This window comes from Pseudopodoces humilis, chromosome 24 (assembly GCF_049639895.1).
Source record: "Pseudopodoces humilis isolate 2021_Gansu_Grassland_sample_001 chromosome 24, ASM4963989v1, whole genome shotgun sequence".
NCBI lineage: Eukaryota > Metazoa > Chordata > Aves > Passeriformes > Paridae > Pseudopodoces > Pseudopodoces humilis.
Window position 1 is genome coordinate 5,909,459 of NC_142223.1, and position 20,314 is coordinate 5,929,772.

General features: G+C 49.7%; 1 protein-coding gene across 1 annotated transcript in view; it reads left to right on the top strand.

Moving 5' to 3' along the window:
* The first annotated feature begins 831 nt into the window (after positions 1-831).
* The window catches only part of ACAP3 (ArfGAP with coiled-coil, ankyrin repeat and PH domains 3), a 69,474-nt gene continuing 49,991 nt past the window's right edge, over positions 832-20,314 (top strand). Inside the window, exon 1 of the mRNA XM_088066536.1 lies at positions 832-1,173. Coding sequence (XP_087922662.1) covers positions 1,127-1,173 — 47 coding nt within the window. The 5' untranslated portion in view covers positions 832-1,126. The remainder of the gene's footprint in view (positions 1,174-20,314) is intronic.

The following is a 20,314-nucleotide window of genomic DNA, read 5'->3' on the forward strand; positions in this document are numbered from 1 at the left end:
CTGTGTCCTGGCTGTGTCCGAGCTGTGTCCGTGCTGTGTCTGCGCTGTGTCCGAGCTGTGTCCTGGCTGTGTCCTGGCTGTGTCCTGGCTGTGTCCGAGCTGTGTCCGAGCTGTGTCCGAGCTGTGTCCGAGCTGTGTCCTGGCTGTGTCCTGGCTGTGTCCTGGCTGTGTCCGAGCTGTGTCCGAGCTGTGTCCGAGCTGTGTCCGAGCTGTGTCTGTGCTGTGTCCTGGCTGTGTCCGAGCTGTGTCCGAGCTGTGTCCGAGCTGTGTCCGTGCTGTGTCCGAGCTGTGTCCTGGCTGTGTCCTGGCTGTGTCCGAGCTGTGTCCTGGCTGTGTCCTGGCTGTGTCCGAGCTGTGTCTGTGCTGTGTCCTGGCTGTGTCCGAGCTGTGTCCTGGCTGTGTCCGAGCTGTGTCCGAGCTGTGTCTGTGCTGTGTCCTGGCTGTGTCCGAGCTGTGTCCTGGCTGTGTCCGAGCTGTGTCCTGGCTGTGTCCGAGCTGTGTCCTGGCTGTGTCCTGGCTGTGTCCGAGCTGTGTCCGAGCTGTGTCCTGGCTGTGTCCTGGCTGTGTCCGAGCTGTGTCCGAGCTGTGTCCTGGCTGTGTCCTGGCTGTGTCCGAGCTGTGTCTGTGCTGTGTCCGAGCTGTGTCCTGGCTGTGTCCGTGCTGTGTCCTCTGTGCCGGAGGCGGTCCAGTTCTGTACGTGGTTCTGCAGGAGGCGGGGCTGTGCAGTTACCGGTGCCGTGCGGGTGCTGCGGGAGGCGGATCGAAGCCGTGTCAGGGCTGTACCGGGGGCTGTACCCGGTACTGCGGGAGGCGGCTCCGTTCTGTGTCGGTGCCGTGCCGGGGCCGCTGGAGGCGGGCCGGTGCCGTGCCGTACCCGGTGCTATTCCCGGTTCTGTAACCGTGCCGCGGCAGGGAAGTACCCGGTTCTGTGCCGGTGTCGGGAAGGCAAGGTCGCTGCCGGGGCTGTCCCGGTTCTGTGCCGGTGCCGGGGCTGTCCCGGTTCTGTGCCGGTGCCGGGAGGCGGGCCGGTGCCGCGGGCGGGCGGGGGGCGGGCGCTGCCCGCGCGTCTCGGAGCCGGCGGGCGATGCGCTTCCTCCGCTGAGCGCAGCGCGGCCGAGCCGGCAGGATGACGGTGGAGTTCGAGGAGTGCATCAAGGACTCGCCCCGGTTCCGGTAAGCGCAGGGCGGCGGGGCCGCTCCGGGAATGGCTCGGGGTGGTGCGGGGGGAACGGGAGGAAAGGCAGGGCCCCGCCGGGCCGCGCACCGCGGGGCCGCGCCCCAGCAGAGGGACCGGCCCCGCACCCCCGGGCCCGCGGACGGGCCGGAGCCGGGGCCCAGCGCTCTCAGCCGGCAGCCGGGGATGCCTCCAGCCGCAGGCGTTACCTTGCCGTGCCCGCATCCGTCCCGCATCCCTCCTTCCCGTTCCTCGCCTCCCTCCCTTCCGTGGCCCCCATCCCTGCCGTATCCCGCATCCCTCCCGTGCTCCCACCCTCCTGAACGCCGCATCCCTTCCTTCTCCCCATCCCTCCCGCATCCCACCCTCCCCCGCTCCGTTCGGACGCTCGGCAGATGAAAAATTGGGGATTTGTAGGGCTCGCCAGCGCCGGATCCCGTTGGGAGCAGGGCGAGCGGGCATCACCCCGCGGGGCTCTGCGCTGATCGGAACCGCCCGCAGAGCCGCGGCCGAGGAATACACTAATTTTCCATGCGCTCACATTCCCATCTCTTGGAGGGTGGATTTTTTTAGCGGTCTTGAAGGAATCTGGGCTGTGACAACAAAGGCTCCGGTTTGGCTGTGCCTGCATCCCCATCAGGCCGCTGCAGAAATGCCCGGGGCTGGAGGGGAAGGAGCCGCCACGCTCCGGGCGCTGATGCTCCATTGTGCCAGGAGCATCCTGGCTGCGGGTCCGGATGGGCTCGGATGTGCTGCTGCTACTGAGGGAAGAGCGGAGTTTGCACGGGGAGCGATCCCCGCCGCCTCAGCGCTGTGTCTGCGTGAGCGAAACACAGACAAAAGCCTGCAGGAGCAGCTTGGGCTGTGTGTGTGCAGGGGAAGGAGTTGGCGCGGGGGGGGGTCTCTGCTTCCTGCAGATATTTCGTCTTGTTCCTTCTCGGAATCTTTTCGTTTATTTAAAAAAAAAAACAAAACAAAAAAAACCCAAAAGTCAGCTTGCATTTTTTTGGAAGAGCGTTTTAAAACGATTTCTTGGGGTGCAGGCTCCATCCAGAAGGGCTGCAGTGGTCTGTGGCTGAGGCTGGGCTGACTGATTGTCATTTCGTGGTTGTGGAGAGCTGTGGGTAACACAAGCACCTGGGCGAGTGCCCCTCCTTTACTGCTGCGGGTGGAGATGTGGGAAGAGTCCTCCTGCACGTGGTTTAATTGGAATTCTGCAGGGAAATCCTGCTCTTCCCGGTGCTGACAGGTGATGGGCAGTGTCAGGTGAGATGACAGCTTTGTCTTGCCCAGGCTGCTGCTGCAATCATGGCACTTTTCCATCAGGGAAAAGTTAGGTAGGAAACCCTTGCTTTAATCCTCTGCTCACTTAGCATCAATTAGGATTTATCCACCTTTCCCCCCCGCACCTTTATATTTTTTTGCCTGTCGTTCCGTCCCATTGTGCCGCAGAGCATGTGAGCTGCTCGGTGGCACCCGGCCAGAGCTGTGACTTCACTGTCCAGATGTCTCGTCCCACATGGCAGTGACCCTTTTCCTGGTGACGTCAGCATTGATTGATGTGTTTATTTATTTATTTTGCCCGTGGTGTGTGTGTGGGCTCGGGGCCAAGTTTCTTAGCATGCAGGCAACATCATTCTGCTCTGTCTGCTCCGTCCATAAAAACAAAACAGCTCTCAGAGCAGTCTCTTGGACCTTTATCAAAAGCCACTTATTTAAGCCTGGAATTATGAACTATTTCCCCCATGGCCAGACACAGTCTGACTGTTAGAGGGAGAACAAGAGATTAGGCTGGAGAAACAAGCTTGGATATTTCAGGAGGGCCAGAATATGTGCAGCAGGGGAATATTTAAACTGTGAACACCTCAAATATTGAGAAATCCTGACATTAGAAGGAAAAAAAAGAACCCTCTTGAATTATTCAGACATTGCACCTCAAATATTGAGAAATCCTGACGTTAGAAGGAAAAAAAGAAGAACCAAGTTGAAATATTCAGGCTTTCTCAAAGGCTGCAGGGTTTAGCTTCTTCTTGTATTTTCCTTCCTTCCAGGTCTTTAATTAGTTCTTTTGTTGTAATTATTTGTTGGGAATGCAAGAGAATCTGGATGTGTGTAAGGGACAGGACTTCTCCCACAGAACACAGCATAGCCCTAAAATATTACAACTCTAAAGAAATAAAATATACCAACATGTACTCAAATAGATATAAAAATGAGGTGAGAGAAAGCTCCACGTTCTCAGCAGAGACTCAGAAAAAATTTAAGTCCTTTGCTGTAGGAAACTTTGTGGAAGAGGCAAAAATTTAATCCAGATTTCTCATCCCAGTGTAGGAATCACCCTCCTTTTCCTGCTGCATCCACAGGGCCCTCTGCACTTCCCAGAGAAGGCTTGTGCCATGTTTTCCAGCTGGTTTATTCTTCTTCATGGAAGATTGCCTTTGAAACAGTCAAATTGTCTTCTGTTTGCCACACACAGGCAGGAAAGAAATCCAAAAAAAGAAATTACCCAGGATGAACAAACACCGGATTAAACACATCCTAATAATTAACAATCACCTCCAACTCCGTGTCAAATCCATCCTCAGAACACCAGAACACCCTCAGTGCTTCCCACTTTATAAATCCTAGTTCCTACAAGAAAAATTGTCTTTTTTTATCATTCAAATTCCATGATTTAAATGTGTCTCACCTCCACCTTGGCAGATAAAGCTGATTTCTGCCAGGCATCTTGTAGAGGCGTGTCTGCAATTCCAGTAAACAATTTAATGACCTGGAAGGACCTGTTCTTGCACATCTGAGTGCAGCCCCAGTAGATAATGTGGCTTTTATCTCCACGAGGAGTTTGGGAAATCTAGGAACACCTTTTGGCTTGTCCCGCTCTGTCAGGGAAGCTGCTGGTCTGGAGTGCTGCAGGAAAAGACTCATTGCTGTCCTGACCCTTTAAGGAACAGCTTAGATGAATAAATTTGATCATTTTGGGGTTGGAACCAGGTGGTTTTTAAGGTCCCTTCCCACCCAAAGCATTTTGTGATTCCTTGATTTATTCTTTAAAAAAATGAAGCCTAGAGAAGCTGTGGCTGTGTCCAACCTTGGAAATTCGCAGGGATGGAAGAGCCTGGAAGTGTCCAAAGCTGGATTGATGGGGCTCAGAGCAAGCTGGGATAGTGGGAGGTGGCCCTGGAGGATTTTTGAGGTCCCAAAGCCCAACCCATTCCGTGGCTCTGTGACATCGTCGCTCACCCAGGCTGGAAATGCACTCCAGGAATATTCCTGGGGGAATAAGGGAAGAGCAGGAACAAGTGACAGAGGCTGGGCCTGGCTGCAGCTCCAAAAAAAACTCCCCAAATTGCTCTGGGGGAACATCCCAAAGGATGGGAGCCTTTGTTTCCATAACTAACCCTGCTGATGTAATTGTTGTCATTAATGACACCGATTAATCAGCCCTGCTGTGAGGTCAGGCTTCCCTGGGCGTGGATGAGCCAGAGCTGCTGGAATCTTCTCCTGAGGAGCCCTTGGGATGGTTAAAATATCCCTGCATGGCCATCCAAGCCCCAGGGTGCTGCTGAACAGGTGTCCTGGTTTGAGACAAAATTTGGGAGGAAACTTCCTGAAAGGATGAGTTTTAAAATGCAGATTTTAGCAGCAGACTATTTTTGGTTTGGGAGAAAATCTTGGAGAAAAATGGGCAAAAATTGTTTATTTCTCAAGCAAAGTATTCACAAGCTGAAAAAAATGAATAATATGAAACAATAAAACTTCTCGTTGTTCTGAAGAGATGGCAAATTCAGAGTCAGAGGATTTGGGATTGAGGTCCCACCTGGATCTGAGGGGTGCCAGCTCAACTTCCCCCACCCCCTGGCAGGCTCCTGGCTGTGGTTCAGACATTCCCAGGATTTCCTGGAGCAGAGCTTTCATCAGGCAGTGACCCAGGGACATTTGTCTGGCACTGTCTGCTCCTCGCTGTGGCTCTCCTTAGGCAGGGAAAAGGGCAGGGATATAATTCCAGCTCCAGGAAAGAGGCAGGGAATGAAAAAAGACGCTTGCCAGAGGAAAGGGAAGTGGAAAAACGAGTACATTTGGGAGGTATTTTCTAGCTCTGACTGGGGTGTTTCAAACAGAGCAGGAAGAATTAAAACCCTGAGTCAAACTGATGTGGCTGAGTGTGATAAGAGATGGAATTAGAGGAGTTTAAAGGCAGCAGAACCAGTTTGAGTGCCGGGTGAATGTGTCAGCAAAGGCTTCCACAGAAGAAAATTCAGTGTGACGTGTCCAGATGACCCTGAACACCATCACCAGGCAGTTTGAGGGCAGCCAAATTTATTAACTTGCTACTTAAAAGCAAATTTAAATTACAGATCGGCCAGAGGAAGGGTGTTCATCTGTTGAGCTAAATCGATGCAACAAATGGATTTTGGCATTGATTTGAACTTGGTTTTTGTTGCACAAGGCTTCTTCTGGAAGCAGGGTCCCCAGTATTGGTGACAGGACACCCACACAGAGCCTGAATCAACCCTAATGAGCCCAGCTCCTGCTCCAGCAGCACCAGAGAGGAGAAATTATCATAAAAGCAGCTTGAAATGACCTGGAACCATCCTAATATCTGTCTTTATTTCTCATCTCTTTATTTCCCATCTCTCTGTTTCTTATCTCTCTATTACCTCTCCATCACTGTGTTTCTGAAGCCAAAGAGGCTGAGAAAGGGAGAAGTCAAAGCAAAAATGTCACCCTGGAGTTGCTTTTTCCTGTGGTACCAGCCAGGAGGTGCTGTCCCAGTTAGAGCTGCCCATCCTGTCTTTCCAGACCCCAAGTATCTCCGTGGGAAGGCCCCAAATATCTCAGTGGGAAGCTTTCCCCATGGAATGAGGATTTGTTGCCTCTCCTGGGTTCTCCTGTCCATCCTAAATACCTCTTTATGAGGATCCTAAATATCTTTATGTGAAGCTGGTGAGAGCGGAGCCTGGAGAATCCAGAGGCATCAGTGGCTGATGAAATTCCCTTTTATTCATTCCAGCAGCTCCTTTGTTCCATTTCCTCAGCTCAGGCAGAGGATGAGTCCCCCCGTGTGTCTGAACCTGTGGAATAATTCATGTCTGGGATGACAAAGCACCTCCAGGATGTGCTGCCCTCAGCACTGATGGATCCATCATTTATTCCTGGTGTTTCTTTTGCATTTGGAGAGTCTGGAATTCCAGCAGTGGGCTGGGAAAGCAGCACACACCAGGGATATCCCAGGCTGTGTGACAGGAGCCATCTGCTCACCTTCATCCCAGATTCCTGGAGGCAGGATGGGGTTTTTGGCCTCAGCAGCATCATCCAGTGGAGAATCCTTCTGCTGGGCTGTGCCTGGAGGACTTTTCTGATTTTTCTGCTGTGCCAGGCCTCCCTGAGCATTCTCAGTGACATAGCCCCCGTTAATCTGGGGCTTTTTGCAGAGGTCTGTGCCGTCAGGAGGGAGGTGCAGGCGTGCCCTGTAATCACTGGATAAGGAATAAAGCACTGCTAATGTAGGGATCAGGGCTCTGCAAATTTCATTACAGCTCCAGAGTTCGTTAAACACACACTGGGGGATCCTGTGGGCCCCTTTTCCCAGTGATTCCTGGTTTGTGGGACACATCAGAGCAGAGGGAGTGATGCTGAAGGCTCCCAGTTTGCTGGCAGGGCTTAGCAGGGAACAGCTGAACGCTGGAAAGGGTTTGTGCCATGGATGATTTGAGGGGAGGAGGGCTGGGAGCTGTAACCAGAGCTGCAGGAGGGATTTTGGGCTGGCTGCAGCTGTCCCTGGGCTGTCCCCACGTTTGTCAAGCTCCCACACAGCACTTGCCACCCTCCTTTTCAAAATCAAATTACAAAATCACAATTCCTGAACCCAAAACCAACCTGAAACTGGGCTGGAAAGGTCCTGAAGTGCTGTTCTGGAGGAAGGAATGAAACCCAAACTGTGAAGTCCCAGGCTTTTCTGGAACAGCACCGGTCCCTTTAAAGCCTGGTTTCATAACTATGAAATTTCAGCCACAGGATGATTTTTTTTTTTTTTTCAGCAGCAGGAAGGCCACAGAACCAGGAGCTTTTCTGGCTTTGCTTAAAATCAAGCCAGGCTGCTGCTGCCTGGGTGAGCTTGGCTTTCTGGGATAAAGAAAAGAGCCCTTGAAAAGGACCTGCAGTCCAAGTCTGGTTGAATTTTGAGGACAGGACGAAATGTTTCTCTGGGCCTTGAGGGTTTTCTTGCTTGTTTGCTTTCAGCTCTCTTCTCTCTCAGGGCTGGGTTGTGATTCCAGGCATTTGCTGAGAGCAGCTCCCCAAGTGTTTGTTCCACACAGGGATTTGTTGGCTCTGCCCAGAGCTGAGGTGGTTCCTATCTAAGGTAAAGCTTTGCTCCAAAAATGAGGGTGGAGGAGAGGAAGTGATAAAAAACCAGACTGCTCAGTGTTACTGTGGGGAGAGGAAGGGGAACCAGGAGCAGAATTTGTTCCCTTTTTGACAGCAATTGCAGGCTTGGAGGGAGAAGGGAAGGAAGAAACATGGCCAGCACGGAAAAATGACATTTTTTTACCTTCCAGCATCTTTGTGATTGCTGCTTTCCCTTCTTTGGGGTGCTGCAGGGTTAAAATCTTGGAATGGGCAAGAATTTGAAGGGCAGAATTCCCTGTCTGGAGAGTGTTGGGGCAATGGGAATTGTATTCCTTAATCCCAGGCTGTGGGGGTAAAGTAGAAGTGAATTAGAGGTGAATTGGGGATTAATTGGGGGTGAATTGGGGATGAATTGGAGATGAATTAGAGGTGAATTGGGGGTGAATTGGGGATTAATTGGGGATGAATTGGAAGCGAATTCGAGGGGAATTGGAGGTGAATTGGGAGTTAATTTGAGGTGAATTAGAGGTGAATTGGGGGTGAATTGGGGGTGAATGACAGACTAAGTTGTAAAGGACCCACGAGGACCATGGAGTCCAGCTCCCAGCCCAGCACGAGCTCCAGGCTGTGTGTGCCAGCCTCCCTCTCTGCAGGACCCCCAGGACAAGGCAGCAGCGCTGGGATAATGAACAATAGTTCCTGCCAGGAGGGTGGGGGCTGATTTCCTGCAGCTCCACTGCATCCATGCCCAGCTGCAGCCAGCCTGGTTCCCAGCCCAGGCAGGGCTGCCCTTGGCAGCAGTCACTGCCCCCAGCATGGACACCAGCAAGGGAAAACAGGGCTGTGTTCTGCTGCTGCTGCTGGAGCTGCTGGGAGGGAGGGAAAAGGGTCTGTGGTGCAATAAAACAGATTAGAAGGTGTGCTGGAGGCTCTGGAAGGATTTAGGAATCCTGTGCTCCTCCTCAGAGTGCTGAGCTCCCGGCTGTGCCCTGTGGTGGGTGCAGGGTCTGTCCTGCCAAACCCAGGGACACAAAAGCCCAGAGGGGTGAGGGCAGCCCTGAGTGAGCCCCATGTGTTGCTGCAGGAGCTGATTACTCCTCACTGCTCCCCAAAGCAGTCAATGAAGCAAGAGAATTGTCCCTGCATGAGCTCTTGGGAGAGGATTCCAGGCTTTTCTCTGGGCCGGTGCTTGTTTTGGCTTTTTGAAGAGGGTTTGTGTTGAAGCAGCACATCCACAAGTCACTTTATTTCTGTTGATTTCTGCATGTTGCTGTCTCCTCCGGCCGCTGTTTTTTATAAAGGACAGAATTCAGCTCAGAGACTTTGATTTACAGGAAGGAAAGACCAGGGAATAAAAAAAGCCAAAAAGCCTGGAGAGGCTGTAGGTGTGTTCTGAACCCACGGGATCTGAGGTTAAGCAAACAAATGCAGTGTGGGACGTTCACAGAGCCTCCCACACCTCAGCTTCTTGTCTTGCTTCACTTCCTCTGCAGGAAAAGTTGACTTGGCCTCTCCTTGAGGGAAGGGAGAGCGTTCTGCTGCTCTGATGGAGTTCAGCATCACAGATCCTGCCTGGAGGATCAGATGGGGTGGGAGGAAACGGCTCGGCTGCACCAGGGGAGGGTCCAGGTGCACATCAGGAGGAATTTCTTCATGGAAAGGAGTGGTCAGGTATTGGAACTGCCCAGGGAGGTTTGGAGGTGTCCAAGGAAGGTTGGTGACAAGGTGGGGGTGGGTCACAGCTGGGTGGCCTTCAGGGCTTTCCCACCCTGGGATTCTGTGGCCCCACAGTGGGATAAGCCCCACGTGTGCACATGCCAAACATCCCAGCGGGATCATTCCCAGGGAAGGGCCCTCATTCCCGGGGATTACAAGGCTGATGTCACAGCTCATGGGTGGCACATCCCAGAGCCAAGAGCTCACTCAGTCCTTAAATAAGCATCGAGTGGCACCGTCTAAACAGATTATATCATATCAGAGAGTGAGATAATCCTTCCCTGCATCCCCAGGCTGCTCCAGCACGCTCCAGCAGGGCTTAATCATTCCCATTCTCTTTGGGAAATGCTGCTACTCACAGCACCGGCGTGTGGGGACATGTGTATAAACACAGATGTGCTTCCAGGGCTTGGAACCATTGGGATAAGGTCAGAGGGTATTTGATGGGAATAAAATGCCCCGCACACACAGGGATAGGGCCTTTCTCAGCACCCAGGGCTTGTGCCAGGCCTTAGTGCAGCATCCCCAGGGTGCTGCCAGCTTGGCAGGGTTGGAGACACAGAAATGTCCTCAAGAGCAGCCCTGTAGGCCCTGTCGTTTAGGGCTCCATTCCAGCTCAGGGACACAGTGCTGGTTCCCACAGCTCGGCCTCTGTGCAGTCTCCCTGCTTTGTTCTCCAATAAACCCAGCTTTGGCAGGAAGAGAGGGTTTGTCCCTGCGCCATGACCTCGTCCCGGGATGTCGGAAACAGCCACCACTATGCTGGCACAGTCTGAGCAGGAGGCCCCCTTCCCTCCCCTTCCCTTCCCTTCCCTTCCCTTCCCTTCCCTTCCCTTCCCTTCCCTTCCCTTCCCTTCCCTTCCCTTCCCTTCCCTTCCCTTCCCTTCCCTTCCCTTCCCTTCCCTTCCCTTCCCTTCCCTTCCCTTCCCTTCCCTTCCCTTCCCTTCCCTTCCCTTCCCTTCCCTTCCCTTCCCTTCCCTTCCCTTCCCTTCCCTTCCCTTCCCTTCCCTTCCCTTCCCGCACCTTCCCTTCCCGCACCTTCCCTTCCCGCACCTTCCCTTCCCGCACCTTCCCTTCCCGCACCTTCCCTTCCCGCACCTTCCCTTCCCGCACCTTCCCTTCCCGCACCTTCCCTTCCCGCACCTTCCCTTCCCTTCCCGCACCTTCCCTTCCCGCACCTTCCCTTCCCGCACCTTCCCTTCCCGCACCTTCCCTTCCCGCACCTTCCCTCACCTTTCCGCACCTTCCCGCACCTTCCCGCACCTTCCCTTCCCGCACCTTCCCGCACCTTCCCGCACCTTCCCTTCCCGCACCTTCCCGCACCTTCCCTTCCCGCACCTTCCCGCACCTTCCCGCACCTTCCCTTTCTCCTTTTCCCACATTTCCCCACCCTCCCCACACTTCCCCCATTCCCAGATTTCCTGCTGGCACTCCCGGAGCTGCAGGGATCTGCCCACCGGTGTTTGGGGGACGGGGAGGCAGCAAAGTGACATTTTTGTGGAGGGACATCCTGCCTTTATTCCCAGAGTGGAATCCGAGCCAGATTGAGCCGGGGTGTTTGGAACGAGGAAAGCTCTTGATGTGCCACTGACTCATCTGAATCGGGAGATAAAGCACGAAAATGTGGGATGATGCCAGATCAGTAAACAGGGCTGAGACCCTGGAAAACTCCAGGCTGAAATTTGTGTGGGGATGGGATGGGAAGATGTCAGCTCCAGGCTCGTGGGCTTTCATCTCCGATCGTTCCCTCAGCTCCCCGAGCTTTCACCTGAGCTGTGGGGGTGGAGAAATGTGTGGGATGCCAGGAAATCAAGGAGTGGAGGTTTTTAGCTGGATCCTCCACGTGGAGGATGGAAATCTGTGGATCCTACAGGGCTGCCTCCTGTTGCTCTGCCCCTGGACTTGGTGCTGCAGTTCTTTTCCTCTCCTCAGAGCTCCCACAGCTCTGTTCTGCCTTCACTCAGCACACTCAGGACGCTTTAATTTCACTCCAAGCCCTGATCCCTGTTTCCTGCCTGATGATTCCCTCTTCCCTCAATAATTTGGCTTTTTCTGTGAGCTTGGGAACCCAGGAATGCGGCAGGACGGGGATGCTCATCCTGCAGAGGTGATTCAGGCCCTCGGAGGGATGTGACAGTCCAGCACACAGCCGGTCACAGAGAGCTCACAAACCATGTGAGGCTGCTGAGAATCCTGTCAGCTGTGCTCCACAGTGTCCTTTCCCAAAGCTGCATCGTTGAGGCACTTATTTTTCCTCTGGAGATTAATTCCACAGCCACATTCCCTCAGGAGAGGTGTCAGGGCTTGAAGAATGGACTGTACCAAATCCCTGAGAGGAATAAATAAAAGTAAGGGATGAGGAGTTCTGGGACTTTTATTCACATTCCTCCAGCAGCCCCATGAAGTCCCATCCCTTTAGGAAAGGGTTTGTGGCACTGGAAAAAAAAATCCGAATTTCGTGGCACTGGGGCACAGCAAAATCCATTTGGCGCCTCTGGGAGGGTGCCAGATTGTCACTTGTCACCCAGGTACCACCCAGCTCTGCCAGGGACGGGGCAGGGGCCTGCCCTGCTCGGTCCCTCAGCAGGACCCTGGGAGGGCAGGAGCTTGGCTGCTTCTGGCAGGACACGACACAGGAAAAGCCTTTTCAGCCCCAAACAAAGCGAGCCCAGAGGTTGGGGAGCTCCAGCTCCAGCCAAGGCCCAGGGGAGGGAGGGAGGGAGGGGAAAAACAGGAAAAAAAATTAAATAAATAAAGAGCATTTAATGCTGAAAGAAGTCCCTGCTGGGGGAGGGGGCCTGAGCTCCTCTGTGGACTGGGGGAAGTCTCAACAAAAGCTGCTGGAGCTCCTCCAGCCCTGTGGGTAAACGGATGCCACCAAGGTCACTTGGGGAGAAGACAGAACTGTTTGAGGCAAATTTTTTTCTTTTTTTTTTTTTATGAATCCATTTTGCTTGTCAAAGAAAGCAAACAAATGTCATCTAAAGGGTCTCTTGGCACATAATGAGTCTTTCTTCAGCTCAGGAAAAGAATATTCCTCTGTTCAGTGCTGGCTGTGCAGTTTCCCTGTTGTCCAGGCCTGCATCTCTCACTCAGTGTGATTTTCCTCAAAGCACGTTGGAGATGTGGTGCTAAAATCTCCTGCTAAAATCACCTGCTGCTGAATCAACCCTGCAGCTGTGCTGTTCTGCAAAAAAACCCCCAAAAAGAATATTCAGAGCAGAGAGGAAGGTGGGGATCCAGCCAGGCCTGGAACCAGGGATAAATTCCTGCTGTGAGCTCGAGGTGGGAGCTGCTGGGTGGTGCTGAGCAGGTGATCTCTGTCAGTTCTCTGCCCACACAGCAGCACTAAGCACCCTTGGGAAATGATCCATGGGCAGAATCCATCATGTGGAGGTGCCCAGCTCAGGTTTGAGCTGAGAAATGATTCTCAGCGAGCTGAAAGGCACAAGAACAGTGTTAATTAAACAAGAAATGTTTAATTAACTGATCACTCTGGCAAGAGGAGAACCCCTCTGCCCTTAGGATGGAGGAGTGTGAAAGTCCACTGTGGGATTTCTGTCAGTCAGGGCACAGAACCCCACAGGGCTTTCTGTTTCTTGCTGGTTTTACCACAGTTTGCACAGAAATCTTCATTCTGCTGTTCTGAATCCACCACAGAGCTCTGGGGAAGAGGGAGCCAGATCCACCTGCCCTCTCCAAAGCCTTCTTTTTTAACTGGGATTCCCCTTTTCACGCCCCCTGACAGACCAGCTGTGGAAATTCAGCAGAACTCTGGCATTGTTGCTCTGCTTCCCTGTTCTCCCAAGATTTGGGAAGCTGCTCAAGCCCTAGGGCACAATTAGGAAATAATTTGCTGCGGCTTCTGTCAGGATTTGCCCTCTGGGCTGCAGTGAGGGGTGGTGGAAATTGAAGTGCCTTCAGTGCAGCTTTTCCCCTCTGTTTTACACCCAGAGCTGGGCCTGGAGAAATCCAGATGCTCCTGGAAGGTTTGACTGGGAGTTGCCAAAGAGAATCTGGGCAAAAAGCTGTTATCATCAGATCCATGACATAAGGAGTGCATTAGGAGGGCTAAGGAAGGATTTCATCTTTAAGCCATTAAATCCTGGAGTAATTGAGGTTGGAAGAGACCTCTGGAGGTCATCTAATCCTAGTGACCTTCCCCAAGTAGCTCCTCGATGCTGCAGGAACTTGGGCTGGCTGTCACGGAGAAAAACACTCAGTAAACTCATATACTTGATTAAATTCCAATTCCAAGTTGTTAAAATCGGAAGAGAAATGAGAAGAAACACTGGGAATTTTGTGTGCATAAAAACCCCCATATCATGTCACCTGAAAACTGCCAGGTTTTTGCTAAATATTAATGCAAAAAAGTCAACTGAACACACCAAGCAACCAAACTCCGAAATCTTACTCATCTTGCTTCAAAGCCTTGTCTAAACATCCACCTCCAGCGTCTCAGGGAAGGGTAGGAGCTGTAAACTGACATTTAACATGTTCCAGACAGAGACAGGAGCTTTGTGGAGCTGTGCAGAAATGTTCTGGGCGCTGCTGCCAAAGCCAGAGCTGAGTTTGGGCACACAAATCTGCACCTCGCAGAAAAGTTAATTTAGGGGTTGTGTCCCTGCTTAAACCTCTGTGAAAATGGGAAAAACAAAACTCCAAACGCCAGGAAATGTCTGTGAAGTGAAAACCAGATTTGGGCAGTATAGAGAGAGGTTTTGGGTCTGGTGGTACTTGGAGCTCTATGAGAAAGCAGCTGGAGCTGATGGACTCAATGATAAATTTAAGTTTTGAGCAATCATTGAAATGAAGACGAGATTTTTCAGCAGGCCTTAAAAAAACAAAACAGAAGAGAATAAAACAATGAAGAGAGATGATTTTGGTGTCACACCATCTGAGTTTCTGCTGTTCCACCTGGGTTTTTCCTGCAGGGAACTCTCTCCCGCTCCCGTGATCACAGCTTCCCACATCTGCATGGTGCTCGCAGCCATCTGTGGAGAGATTTTAGTCAAGATTAGAAATCCAGCTTATTCCATTATCCTGGAGCAAAACCAGGAGACCCCAACCACTAAAAACAGCTCTTTATTACCATTCCTCCATTAAGCAATTGGTGGGAGGGAAGAAACCTTTATCCCAAGGACAGGGACATTTTAATGATGAGTTAAATCCCCTCCATACTCCTTAGCTCACAAGAGGGGAAGTAAATGATTTATTCTTTACAAAGCCTACAATGAGCCTCTGGTAAGGTGATAATTCAATTTTGCTTTTTTTTAGTGACTTAAGTATGAGTGGCTTTAAAATTACCTTTACAAGCTGTTTTTACCTTGGTTTCTCCCACTTATTCCAAAGCACAGTGTAAATTTTGCAGTGAACCAGCAATTTCCAGAGGGAGGAACTCAGCAGGGAATGGAGATGTCTGGAAAAGGAAGCAGAAGGAGAACACAGTGCTGGTGACTGGAGAATTTAATGTTTTCTGGCTCCTCAGGGTGATTGAAAGGACAGGTAGCAGAAAATATTATTCCTGCAGCAGTGCCAGTGGATCAGATCTGTGTGGAATTAGCATAACTCTTGCTATAAATAGAATTATCTGGGCCAGAGCAAAGCTCAGCTGTTTTGACCAGAGTCACCTCTAAACAAAGCAGATCATTGCTGCCTAAACCCTCATCCTGGGGGCTGATGGAACAGGTCTATCCCAGGTTTTCCAGGAGGTTTTTGGGGATGATCCCACTGAGGATGCAGAGACTCTACACTGAACCAACCTCTCCTTTGTGTGGCAGCCAGGATCCCAGGAATGCCAGGAATCCTTTGGATGCCGTGGCACTGCGCTGCCATGGTTGGGCAGGTGGCACTGACCCCACCGGGGCAGCTGGGAACCCAAACGGATCAATGGAGCAGCCCCAGGCTCCAGGAGCCAAACAAAGACAGATCGTCCCCAACTCTCCCACTCCCCTCCCAACACAAACTGATCTCAGCTTTTCCTCCCACCCCACAGCCCCATCCTGCTGGAGCCTGGCCTCTGGCAGGGTCATTCCATGTCCCTGAAGCCACCTGAGACCTCTGTCAGGTGACACTTGGGGGGACTTAACCCTCTCCTGCAAAAAGGATTTAACAAGATAAAGTTTTTTTATTATTATTTTTATTAGTATTAGTATTAGTATTAGTATTAGTAATAGTATTAGTATTAGTATTAATGACCTCTGCCAGGTGACATGGGCAGGGGAGGCTTAACCCTCTCCTGCCTAAAGGGTTTAAAAAGATACAATTATATTATTATTATTATTATTATTATTATTATTATTATTATTATTATTTTCCATTTATTATTTAATTTAATTTAATAGTTGTAGTAGTAGTATATTACAGAAGAGGTAGTGGGGTGGTGGCAAGAGATGAAAAAGAGATATTTGTGCCTATAAATATTTCTTGGAAAAAGGGGGAAATTTCTGTTGCCCCCTCAATTTTCCTCTATTTTTTTGGAGCAGGACCCCTCCCAAAGTGGAAGTGTGCTGTAGCGCCTGCTTTCTGATGGTTTGCTGCTTTTGCTGCTCCCCTGCTCCCTCAGCCCATGCTGCTGGTTGGATTTTTGCGCGTTCTCCCTGGATTGTGTTTTCCCGGTGATTTATGGTTTCCTGTGGGCTCTGCGGAATGCGAGGCAGGAGCTGCCTCCTGCTTTGTCACTTCAGGGCAGAAAAGGGAAACGGGGATCAGCACAAACAGCTCTGGGATGGTTTGGGGATATTTCCAGGCTGATTGAAAAACTTTGGGAAGGATCAGAGCTGTGGGATCAGGCCTTGAGGGAGCTCTGAGAACACCCTGAGCGCCAGACCAGGCCCAAAGCACCTCGGGAACGATGTCTGTTTCTCTGGAGCAGCGATTTGAGTGTTACTACACCAAAAAACCTCCATCTATTCCTTTTTCCTGATTTTGGAGTATCTGGATGTGCAGGAAGCCTTCACACCATGAGCAAAGGCCGTGTTAAGGCTTGGCCTAATTTCAGCCTTGGCCTAGGGCTGAAATTGAGCTCGGGCCTGGACAGAGAGCCTCAGAAATGTGGGAATAGAACCAAAACTGGGTGTTGTTCTGCATTTTCCTCAGGAGAACGTGGGGATTTTGTGGTGATGTTGGCTCATTCCTGTGCTTGGGATAGAGGAAAAACCCTGTTGGAGCATTAATCCCAAGATGAATCAAATCCCCTTTGGTTCTGGGTGGGGAAAAGGCTGAATTTTGTGCTTTTTGGGCTTCTTGGTGTGTCAGAGCCACCAGTTCTGAGGAGTTTTTGTGGGTTGTTTTCCAGTCCAGGCCTGTGTGATCTCAGGGATGGAGAATCCAGGGCTGTGGCTTGGCCTTGACTCAGCCTCAAATCAAACCCAGGCACCAAATCCTTTCCTTGTTCCATCTCTTCCCGGGACATTTTTCCCGTCATTCAGGGCTCTGCATTCCCAACTTTTCAGTGCAGGGAGAGGATGTTGGCTGTGCAGAACACTGGGAAAAAAAAGGATATTCCATGGATCAGAGACTCCAAGCACAAGCTGCCTCCCCTCAGAGCCAAAACCTCTTCTCCCGCCACCTCTCCCTTGCTGGTACAGCCCAAAACCAGGGCAGGTGACCATGCCTGAGCGGCATCCTCGGCTTGGAATGTGAGATTCCTGTGGATTCCCTGCTGGATTGCCACAAAAGTGGCTCTGGAGGAGGAGATCCAGCCTGTGGGAATATTTTGGCAGCACTTTGTGGCAGATGTGGGGTTTGTTCCCCTCCCTCCCTTCCTTTGAATGAGGTGATGCCTTTTCCTTGGTCTTAAAATTAAGAGTTAGACACGGTTAAGGGATAAAGGGTTTTTTATCTCGGTATTTAATGAGGATTTTTATGGTGCAATACTTTGTTAAGGTGGAGTATGTTGAAACGGATATACACGATTAGATCGCGTATACAATTCTCTAGATTTTGCAAATTAGCATATTTAATAAAGATACCTCAGTGAGAGGCTTGAATGAGATATTTCCTTATCTTGAAGTGTTCTTTCTTGGATGGTGTAGTGGTTTAAGTTTGTTAATTTGAGTTTTTTGGCTAATGTACTAAATAATGTAGCAGGTTTTGTATTGGCTAAAATTGCTAGTGTACTTATTAGAATTATTTACTTATTTTTTGTTGTGAGATACGAATTAGGAGGATGGTAAAAGAGGTTTAAAATTTAAAAGGTAAGAAAAAACTTTATTAACAGAATTAAAAGAATAAGAAAAATTAGAATAAAATATTAGCATTAACATTTCCATAAGTTACTTTTTCCCTCCTCACCAAACATCTATTAATACAAAACAAACACAGATGGGCTTGATTTTAGTTTATAGGATGCATTTTGGAGGGGACTTTGGTTTTCCAAGGCAGTGCAGGGCTTTGCAGCCTCTAAACTCAAACTGCAAGGCCTTTAGGATGTTTGGTTTTGGTTGTTTTTTGGTTGTTTTGGTTGTTTTTTGTTTTTCTGGTTTAACAGAGTACCAAGACTATGCTAAATGATCAGATTTAAGGAGTTACAAGCATGCACGTTAAGGGCATTGAGAATACACAAAAGGTGTATAAACGAAAAGGCAAAAAATTGGTGTGGCATCAGAGGCACGTGGTGAAACATTCCCTTTGTTAATCTTTGCAATGGGATTATCAGCCCAGAAGATGTTGGAGAAAAGGCCCTTTCAAAGCACTCCCGGCAGAGCTGCTGCTTCCCGAGGCTAACGAGGCCTCCGCTAATTAAATCAAATGCAGCTGAGGCTCCATTGCAGCGGCTGGAGATGTTCCTTCCCATCCTGGCTGTGCATTGCTCTGCAGTTTTCCTGCTCTTCTGCATTCCCACTGAAAATCCGGGCAGGGAATGTGGGAGGTGGGCAGGGAATGGCGTCTCCTCAGCCCTGCAGAGCTATTTCTCCACCCTGGGTGTGAACATTTGTTGTTGGATCCACTCTGGAGCAGCTGCAGGCTTGGGAACATCTGGATTTCCTCCCAACTCCCAGTCCTTTTCCAATCGTTTCCAGCTTGGTTTTGATGAGCAGTTTTCAGCTTTTGGGTTGTATTTGTCTGACAGGCAGCGTGAAGGGTGGATTCCATGGAATTCCCATCCCTGGGAATGTCCCAGGTCAGGTTGGATGGGGCTTGGAGCTCCCTGGGATAGTGGAAGACATCCCTGGATGAGCATTAAAGTCCCTCTCAACCCAAACCTTGTGTCATGTTCTGATTTTTGTGGATGATCAGCTGGATCAATTATTTTCTTGCTTTGACTGTTGACCTTATGTTTTTTCATTGGGTGACATTTCCTCTCCACAACTTAGTGCTCCATCTTTCCCTTCCCAATGGAATACTGCCCATCCCAACCATGCCTCATGAAATATTTCACTCTGATAAATCAGGACTTCCTAATACCAAAATATTCTATCAAAAAATACTTTTTTTCTCCAGAAGATACCTTTTTCTTTCTCCATAAACCACCTTTTATTCCTCCAGAAAATATTTTCTTCTCCATAAAACATATTTTTTCTTCATAAAACACTTTTTTTATTCTCAAAAACCCCTTATATTTATCTATAAAACTCCTTTTTTCCCCCTAAAATTACTCCTTTTCTCTCTGTAAAACACCTTTTTTTTCCCCAAAAAATCCTTATTTTTTCTCCATAAATCACTCTTTTTTTTCACCAAAAAATACTTCTTTTTCTCCAGAAAATACATTTTTTTTTCCCTTTACCAGACCTTTGATGTGTGATCCTCCCACTCAGCCCGGAGCAGGACCTGTTTCCCAAGGAAAGGAAGCCTTGGATCAACCCTGTCACTCCTTCCCAATGTTTTCAGGAGATTTTTTCAGCCTTTCCACTCAAAATAATCCATCCTTGTATCACCCAGAGCTTGTAAATGAGCATTAGCTGAGTTTTTTCCCTCAATTCTTTGTTAGATGGGGAATTAATCTCATTTTAGAGCCGGTGGGGGAATTTTAAAAGCACTTCAATGCCTATGGAAAGACATGGGCGGTTTGTGAAATTTGAAAAAAATCCCTTTCAATCCCATTATCAAGCAAATAGGCTGGAGTCTATAAAATATGTTCAAAAAGCAAGGAAAAGGGGAATATTTAATTGGTTCTGCAGGATTTTGCCCCAGAACTTGATAGGGATGGGAAGATATCGAGGGGGAGAGACACAAAAAAGTCTTGGAAAGGGATTTTCAGAGCAGGAACTTGGGGGGTGCAGAGGGATTCAAGCCCAAAAATACAAAATAACTTTGGGTTTTGGCTTATCCTTAAGCCTGTCCTACACCTAACAGCACCAAATAACCTTGGTCTTTGGCTTTTCTAAGCCTGTCCTCACACCAAGGTGTTTAAAGGGTTTGTAAAGCTTAAAATAAATCAAATTAAGCAGCATTGAACCAAACAAGAGCATTTAATTCTGCCTTTATCACTCCCAGTAATGAAATACAAGGTAATTAAACACAAGATTTGGGTTGTTTTTACACTCCTGGAAGTTTGCAGGGTTTTTTGGATGAAGGGAGGAGAGGGAAGGCTGGTGGGGGTGGAAATGAATGTCTGGGAAAAAACCCAAAAACCCCAGAACATTCACAAGCCCAAATCCAGTCCAGCCCCGAGTCTGCTTTGCAGTTTCCTTGTGAATCAGAGGAGAAGAAGGGAGTGGGAAGAGGGGAGAAAAGGCGTTTGCAGAGCCTGGGCCAAAGCCAGCCCCCTCTTCTCCCTCATCCAAGATTTTGTTTCTTCTGGCAGCGGGAGGAAACCTCTCCAGACATTGTCCTGCTCAGAATGTGCCGCTGGAAGGGCAGAGCACGCAGAAATAAATGTGTGTGCTCTCAGAAAGGAGAGAGAGGAACTGGGATTGAGTAATTGATATTGTTAATTTGAGTCATTCTAAACTTTACAAACTCTTTAAACACCTTGGTGTGAGGATAAGCTTAGATGAGCCAAACCCCAAAGTTACTCAGTGTTTTTAGGTGTAGGACCAGCTTAGATGAGCCAAAACCCAAAATTATTTGGTGTTTTTAGGTGTAGGACCAGCTTAGACGAGCCAAAGTTATTTGGTGTTTTTAGGTGTGTAG